This window comes from Pteronotus mesoamericanus, unplaced genomic scaffold, assembly GCF_021234165.1.
Source record: "Pteronotus mesoamericanus isolate MK-2021 breed Mesoamerican mustached bat unplaced genomic scaffold, CSHL_Meso_final contig_116, whole genome shotgun sequence".
Lineage (NCBI taxonomy): Eukaryota > Metazoa > Chordata > Mammalia > Chiroptera > Mormoopidae > Pteronotus > Pteronotus mesoamericanus.
In genome coordinates, this window is record NW_026555027.1 from 814718 (window position 1) to 822916 (window position 8199).

The window sequence follows — 8199 nt, forward strand, 5'->3', positions numbered from 1 at the left end:
CACGTCCTCTCTCCTCCCCCCAGGTAGTTACACGATTGTCATCGGGTGGAAAAAAAAAAGCCCCATGATGTAAAACCCACAAAAGCATTGGCCAGAAACAGTAACATGACAATTAGGTTTGTAATATCACGCGAACTCAATTCATTCGCTGCCAAACCCCCTCGGGAAGCAGTGAAAAGGAAGGAGCGTTGCCCCAGCGGCATCGGCCCACTCCCAGGTCCCGGCGCCCCGGTGCCGGGGGGCGCGCGGCGGCGGGGCGCCAAGTCCTCCTGCCCTTCCCGCGCGGCGGCGCGTCTGGCTGGTGGTGCGCGCGGCCCAGCCCCGCCCCCCCCGAGTGCTCGGGGCGGGGCTTCGGGTCTCCTGAATCCAGCATCGTGTGTGTGCGCGTCTGGCTCGTGACGCTGCATCTCCACGCGCATCGTTACATCGCACCAGAGTCAGTGCTAAGTGTCCCATAGACGCGAACCAGGAAGTGGCTGCAGCGCCACGTTGCCTGTCAGGCGCTTGTGTTGGCGCCTGCTGGAACTTTTACGGGCCTGTAACCAGTGCCCCGGTGACCTCGCTGACCGGTAACAACAAACAGGGCCCCGCTGACAGGCTGTCCCACCCCAGCTCAGCGCCACAAAGGCTCCAGAGGGACAAAACACTTCGTTCCCTTAAAAACATGTGCACAATCATTTGTCTTTCAAGAAACACAAATCCCTGGCTATCTCGGGACTCGGCCCACGGGCCGCGGGCTCCTGCCTCCGGGCCGTCACCAGCCGCCGGTCACACAGCAGGTGGGCTCGCCCGCGGCAGAGGACGGTTCCCGGCGGCCCCGGCGGGGCGCACACTCCAGAGTCGGGCGGTCCTTAGACACGCAGGTCCCGGGGGAGCGGCTCTGGACAGCAAGGCCCACCGGTCGGCTGCCCCCTGAGGGGCAGGGCTGAGTCCCGCGCCTGAACTCGGCCGAAGAGCCTCCCGCGGGGCACGTGGGCCTTTCACGGGCACAGGCGTGGGCGCAGGCCGTCGGGGCCACCCCCGGGCACGGCTGCGGCTCGAGGCGGCGCCCTTGGCCGCGGCTGCAGGTCTCCTCCACGTGGCCCGACAGCCAGGTCCTGCCGTGGCAGCTGCTGGGCAGAGACAACCCGGCGGCGGAGCTCACAGGGTGAGAGCCGTGCACGATGGCAGAGGCGGGCGGGGCACCAGGGGGACCCCTGCGTGGGGCGCGGTGGCCGAGGGGCATGGGGCCCAGACCCTTGGCCGGAGCTGGCGGTGAGAGCCCCGCCTGCTGGCTCTGCAGGACAAGCGCTCCCTCCGGAGGTTTTGTGCTGGGAGACTGGGCGTGGGCCGCCCCAGGGCCCCCTCCCGCCGCCCCGCCCGGCCAGCCGGCTCGCAGGGCAGCAGCTCCCGGGCGCTCCGCTTCGTCACCCGCAAAGATCACAGCTGTGGAGCGGAGACGCAGGCCCACCCCGACTTCCAGGGCCTCCCCGGGAGCCCGAACCGGCTCATCGGGGCGGGGTTCGTCAACAGCGAGTCCCAACGTGCCACCCACGCTGAGCTTCTTTTTTCCTTAGACACTTTGACTCTCCAGACTGGCGAGCAGATGAAAAGAAATGCACGTGGGGCCGCCCACTGAAGGTTAACGTTCAGCGCGGGAGTCTTCAAAGGCGCCGCGTTGGTACAACGGGGTACGACGTGGCGCACCGAAGCCCGGGGCCCGCCGGCGGGGCCGCCCCGAGCGCAGGAGAGGCCGACAGCGGTGCCCGTCCTCGCTGCTCACCCAGGACGCTTGCTGAGTGCAGCTGTCGCCCCACAAACCCCTTCCCCATGTCTCGCGCTCGGTCCCCCCCGTCTAACCGAGGGCCACGTGTCGATGCTGCCTCTTGATAAAGCCTTTCCTGGTCTTCCTTTTAGAAGCTATTACCGTTTCCTCAGAGTCACCGAAGGGTTTCGACACACGTGTTACCATGCGGAATTTTACACCAAGCGGCGCGCCCCTTCCTCGCGTGCCCCTCGGGGGCCCAGGAGCTGCCTCGGCGACTCCCCTGTCAGAGGTGCACCCATTCGGCCTGCTCCCGCTTTGGGCTTCGACGGTTCTGCGCTGGCGGCCCAGCGCGCGGCCCGGCGTCTATGCCCACCCGGTGACTGACCGAGCTCGGCACGGGCCGCCGGTCAACAGAAGCAGATCTGGGCAGATCGCTCCGGTGCCCCTTCTTCAGCCGGAAGGCAGCTGGGAACACTCCGGAACTTCGAGCAGCTCTCACATGGGCTCCTCCGGGCTCTGAGCACGCCCGGGGATACTACACACCCCAAGGGCTGCGCGGGGACCCCTTCAGCCGGAAACGCTCTGTGGCCTGCCTTTCAAGTTGTTCGTAACTCTGGACGGCCTCTCCCGCACGATTAAAGATGTCATTATGCCTCTCACCGCCTGCTTAACTCCTGGGCATATTGGCGCAGCGGCTTCTCCCGTAGCTTCTGCCTCTGCTGCTTGAAAGACTCTCAGCGTCCCCAGGAAAGGTCCCGGCCTGCAGCGCCCGGCGAGCCCGCGGCCACCTCCTCCCGGAGCCCAGGCCTTGCCCGTCCTCCCTGTGCGCTGCCCTCCCTGCCCGGGGCCTCCGCTGGGCTCTCTGAGTGGCTGGAGCCTCTCCGGGCGCAGCACCGGCTCCCGGGCCGTCCGTCCATCCATCTGTCCGCCCGCCTGTTTCATGCTCAGCCGCCCCCTCTCCTGCGTCGCTGTGGCCGAGTTACCCCCTGTCCCTCCCACTGGAAAAAGGCTCCATTCCCGAGGCCTGACCCTCCCCTTCCTGGGACGGGCCTGGGTCCGGGACGGCTGTAGCCCGTCCCCGCTGTTGCCACCTCGCACGTGGGGTCTCCCTCCCGCCCGCCCCCCACACCACGCGCCGCGCCCACCGGGTACGCCGTCTGAGCCCCATGGATGGGTGGCTCAAAGCCAATGGGTAGAAAGTGCCGAATCAAAATGTATTCAAAGTACGAGGACACACAGCTCTGAAATGCGACGTACCCAGGATTTCCACACCCGGCCATGGCTCAGGGCTCAGGCCGAGACCCGTAGCCGGCGCACCGGCCATGCCCACCTTGACCCCCGGTGGGAAGAGAACAAACATCCGAAGGAGGCCCAGTTAGTTAGCACAGGGCAGGCGAGCCAGTCACCGCCCATGGGGTGCGGGCGAGCCCTGCTCCAAAAGCGCCACCCTCCCCCCACCCCCACCCCCCTACCCCCGCCCCCGTTCCCGCCCCGCGGGTCCCCCGCGACAGCCCCAACGTGGGCCTCGTGGGGGCGCAGAACCGCCCCCTGCGCGGCTCCAGGGCAACCCCCCGCAGCTCCAGGGCGGCCCGCGAGGTCAGACCGATGGCTGCGCACAGGCCCCCGCAAGCCTCGTGCCGTGGGAGGGGGCGTGCGCGCTCGCGCGGAGTGGCCGGGCGCTTGAGGGATGGGCGTTCGCGCGCGACGCGGGCAGCGAGCGCGCACCGAGCTGGGCTGGCGCCGCGTTTATCCCGGCTTGTCCTCAGGCTGGGATCTCGGTCCCCTCGCCCTCGCTCGCACATGACTGAACACCAAGCACTGGCTTTGCAGACACCCGACTCACGCGGAAAACGCAAGCCGCCTCCCTCCCACCACCCTCGGGAAACTGGCGGGCGCAGTTGCAAGGCTGTGTGTGTGCGGCGAGACTCCGGGCGGAGGGGACGGCGGCTGCAGTGACACCGCCTCACCACCAGAAGGCAGCCCATCGGCATTTGCTGGGGCCCTGCCTGCAATTAAACGCAATAATGGTCTGACAATAACAGCAATTACGTGTAAGGGTTCTGGAGTCAGACGGCCAGGACTCTAAGCCGAGTTCTACAAGCGCAGACTATAACCTTAAACATTTCCCGTAAAGGTCTGGGCCTTGGCTTCTTAATTTTTAAAATGAACGTGATACGCTTGTCGACCTCATGAGATTGTTTTCCGGATTAAATGAGATGATATATATGAGATTGCCCGCCACCTACTGAGTGATAAATAACTAAAAGTAGCAATTATCTCTGCTCCGGGTAAGGATCTTCATGCAGCCTGCGAGGCTGTTGCCATGGCAACGCCAGTCCGGGGTAGACAGGCCGCTACAGGCGGGAGAAACCCCCGTCCGCTTCCGGCGGGGATGATGCTGCTTGTGGTAAATGTTGCACGTCCGGTTCCTCCGAGGGCTGGGTTGCATCTATCATTCCGTTAAAGGTCTGGCCGGCCTGTCTCCGTCTGGCAAGAGCTTGGCTCTTGGCGATTAGAAGGCTGAACAGTTTATATTGCTTCTAAGTGTGTGGTATTCTGGATTTGGGTCCCTTGCTCAGCTGTATTAAGGTAAAACAATGAAAAATTAGAGCCACCCGTAAGTACCATAATTCAGCTCGGTTCTCCCACAGTTTATTTCTTCTCTCCTTGCCTGAGTTTTAGCTCATCGACCAAACTCACACCAGATGACCTACGACGACTTGAATCCACTGCGTTTCTCCAACCAAGGAGGCCCCCGTGCGGGACAGTGCAGAGCAGCAGAGAGGCCGAGGCAGGGTGGGCAGGCCGGGCCCCACGCGGCTGGCCCCGCGCACTGACTGTGTGGGCTGGGGCGCGGCGCTCTGCCTCCCGCGACGGCTCACAAGGCAGTGGCTTCAGGCGAGAGGGGGCCTGGGGTCCTCTCTGGTCACAGCCTATGACTTCCTATCAGACCCTCAACATCTCAGAGTTCACCAGGCCATTAAAATGCGAGTCAAATCCACCTACCGAATGAAATCTGCGCTCTTATTTAAGTCATCTAGTCTTCATCGAGATTAGTCACGAAAAACCCAACAGGACAAAGACTGGCGCCGGCAGACTGTTAGTCACCGCGCTCGCCGACAGACATTCTCAACTTCAAGTGGAGAGTCCTATCGTCTGAGCACAAATGAAGACGTGTCTCTCTGGCCAAGAACACATTGGTCCACGTGTGAGGGGAATGGCTAACTTCCTTTAGGTGCGACCCTGTGTGGAATAGGCCAAGGACCACATCCGCCTCCTCAGACTCTGTCCTGTACACGGAGATGTGCGGTCCCCACGCTAGGGTCTGCGAGAGCCGAAGTCGTGCGGCCGAGCTCGCTAACGACCCTTCGGCGGAACGGGACTGGGCCTCCCGCCGGCTGCCTCCGTCTCTCGCGACCAACGGTTCTCAGAACGCGGTAACGAAAGGCCTCCCCCCGTGGCCTCCTGGCTCCTCGGGAGCTGCCTCGGAGCAGTTTTGCTTCTTGGTTATTTACCATTCGATTATGTCCGACTGTAATTCAAACAGCCGCCGAGGAAAAAAGGAAGGAAAGGCAGAGGGTTGGGCCGGGCCTGTGTGGCCCTCAATGGCGAGCGACTAGAAAATAGGAGGGAGCCCCCGCCCCGGCCCTCTGAGCGTGCAGCCCACACCCCACCCCCTTGCTCCGGGGTGTCCGGGGCGGGCGGGCAGGGGTCATCGCAGCGGTCACGCCCCGCTCCCGTCCGTCCTCGGGCGGCCAGCTCCGGCGAGGCGTTCCCATGGGCGGGATCGGAACCGCGGCTTTGTCCCTGAGACCCGCACGCCTTCCGTGGGCACCGCGGGGCTGACGATGGGCCCCCGAGCGGGGGCTGGGTTGTTCTTCTGACGACGACGGTGGTGCCGGTGCCCGGCGGGGGGGGGGAGGCACCGACGCAGCTTCTCCCCGTGGAGTCCCACCCGCCAAGACAGAGGCGGTGGACCTCACGGCCGCCAGGCGCCCTGCGGGCGGCCACCCTTCATCATTCGCTAGTTAACTTTCGCTGGGTACGCACCGCGTGCCGGGTTCCCTGAGACAAGCTGCTTCCGCGCGCAGTGAGGCCCTAACAAGGGCAAACACACCCACAAAACGGCATTGCCTAAACAAGGAGGCTTTATGTTCGATAGTAAAGCAGTAACTTTCTAATTAACGCGCTGGAAGCACGTGTAACGCTAGCCTTGTGTGGGGAGTGGTCTGTTCTGCGGACTGCGGGGTCTCCCTGCAGGAAATGAGAGGAGGAGGAACCCGGCCTCGGCTTTGCAGGGCGGAGGGCGCGGCGTGCGTCCTGGAGACGCCAGGCTGCAGGCTCAGCCGCTCTCGGCTGGCGATGTCCGGAGGCGGCCGTGGGCGGGGCGGCCCAGGCACGGCGGTCGGGGGTGGGGTGCGTGAGGGGCTGGAAGCGCGCGGGGCGGACTGCGCGGGGTCTTCCACGTCCCACAAGGGGACCAGGTCTCTTTCGGCTTTAAAATGAGTGTCTCGCTTAGGAAAACATGAGCTGCCAATGCCAGAAAGGACCGCCCAAGATGACGTCCGGAACTCGGAACCGCACTGGCCGGCGCCGGCCTCGGCCCGCAGAGAGGGCGGCCCAGGCTCCGCTTGCCTGCGAGGCCCCTGGTGGTGCCCTTTCACGACGAGCGCTGGTTTGACGTGCAGGCTGCAGGCAGGATGGAGTCGGCGTTTCCCGCAGGATGTGACCAAGCCCAGAGGCAGGGACAGTTGCTGCTGAAACCCCACGGGAGCGGCCGGACCAAACGCACCTGTTCCTGCCCGTCCCTCTCGTTGGCTTCAGTCAGGCCACACACTCCGTCCTGACCCAGTCGCCTGAGTGGGGACCAGGGCACCCCTGGAGAGGCAGGCTCGCCTCTGACACCGGGGACGCAGCCACGTGCATAAACAGGGCTGGCTGCGCAGGAAGGCGGAGACCCGCCCAAATCCCTATCCGCGGGCGGGGAGGGAGCAGGACGCAACCTGGGCGACCGGCAGCCGCTGGCTCCCCCTTCCCCCGCCGCGATGCTGGGCAGGGGCGCCGAGCGGGCTGGCGGGTGTCGCGGGCGGATCCCAGCCCACGGCAGGAAGGGGCAGCGGCCCTCTCTGCTCGGAGTGCTCCCGAGGTGCTGCCAGGGGCCCAGTGGCCCCAGGTGGCAGCTGCGCACACAGGTGGCCTCTCTGTCACCGAGAAGAAGGGGAGAGAGAGAGAAGCGGCCTAAGAAATGCCTCTTAGAAATGTTGTCCCTTTTCACAGCCAGTGAGCAGGTGTTTGACTTCGATGTCCCTCTAGGGGACCGGGTCACTTCCGCGGCCACTGTGCTCCGTTGCGCCCTGACCCGGGCCCGCTGTTGGGGCTGCGGGGGTCTGGGGAGGGGGCTCGGGGCCGGGTTGGGACGATTCCCTCACCTCAAACCGCCCGGCTGCGCTTGCTGAGGCCTCGCTTCTGTCCCCGGAACCTTTCTCCCTGGCCCCAGCCTCTTGGTGTCACCCCAGCGAGGTGCCTGACGGGGCGGCAGCGAGGGGCGGGCACGGCACCCCCGCGCCTGTCGCTGTGGCGGAGGTTGTGACGGGGGATCCCCCTTCCAGAACAGCAGACGGAGACAAGCCGAGGACACGGAGCAGGAGGCACCCGCCTGTAAGGGCGAGTCCCATCTCCGGGGGGTGCGGGTGGAAGGGTGTCGCCCCCCCGGGCCCCGTGGGGCCGGACGGCCAGACCTGCAGGCGCTCCGACCAGGGGACACACGGGGAGCCGGGCCTGGGTGACGGCCTCACCCTCGTTTCGGGGGCTGTTCCCGGGACCCGCCCCCAGCTGCCCCGGCCCCCCCACATCAGCTGCTCCTGTCTTCGCCGGAGATGGTGCGTAAGGGGTGGCCTGGGCCATTTCGGGGCTCACTCAGTTTTCCTGGGTCTCCCCGTGTCCGCAGGCCACATACATGTTATTACACTTACGTTTGCTTTTTTCGCTTGCAAATCTGCCTTTTCCTTACAGGGATTCCTCAGCCAAGACTCTCGAAGAGTGGAGAGGAAGAGATTTTTTCTCTCCCCCTCGCTCGGTGGAGGATAATCTCCTGCCCACGCTGTGTTCTAGTTGCCAAAAACGCTGGGGGCCTAATTCTGTGTGATCTGGCCGTTCTTCCTACCAGGAAAACGGCTCTTTCAATCAAATATTTATTTTTAGCCAAAGAACAGTAAATTTGGAATTATCAACAGTTTTCTTTTTTACAATTGATAATAGGACTTGGGACCTGATTTTGGATTCAATGAGTTTCTCTGAAGAGGAAAGGAAAACACCTCTTGCTCCGTTTTTAACGAGAGAAGCGAGGCGGGGGTGGAAGGAGAGCAGCGCCGGTGCCCGGGGTGGCTGAGCCGGCAGCGCCATGATCGTTGCTTAATTGCCACACTCGCCCGGCAGCGGCTGCCACAGACCTC

General features: G+C 64.2%; 1 protein-coding gene across 1 annotated transcript; it reads right to left on the bottom strand.

Moving 5' to 3' along the window:
• Window positions 1-754: 754 nt before the first annotated feature.
• On the bottom strand, window positions 755-1225 carry LOC129073713 (keratin-associated protein 27-1). The gene has a single exon (XM_054577367.1). It carries the CDS (start codon window positions 1223-1225, stop codon window positions 755-757), a length of 471 nt encoding a protein of 156 aa, XP_054433342.1.
• Window positions 1226-8199: the final 6974 nt, after the last annotated feature.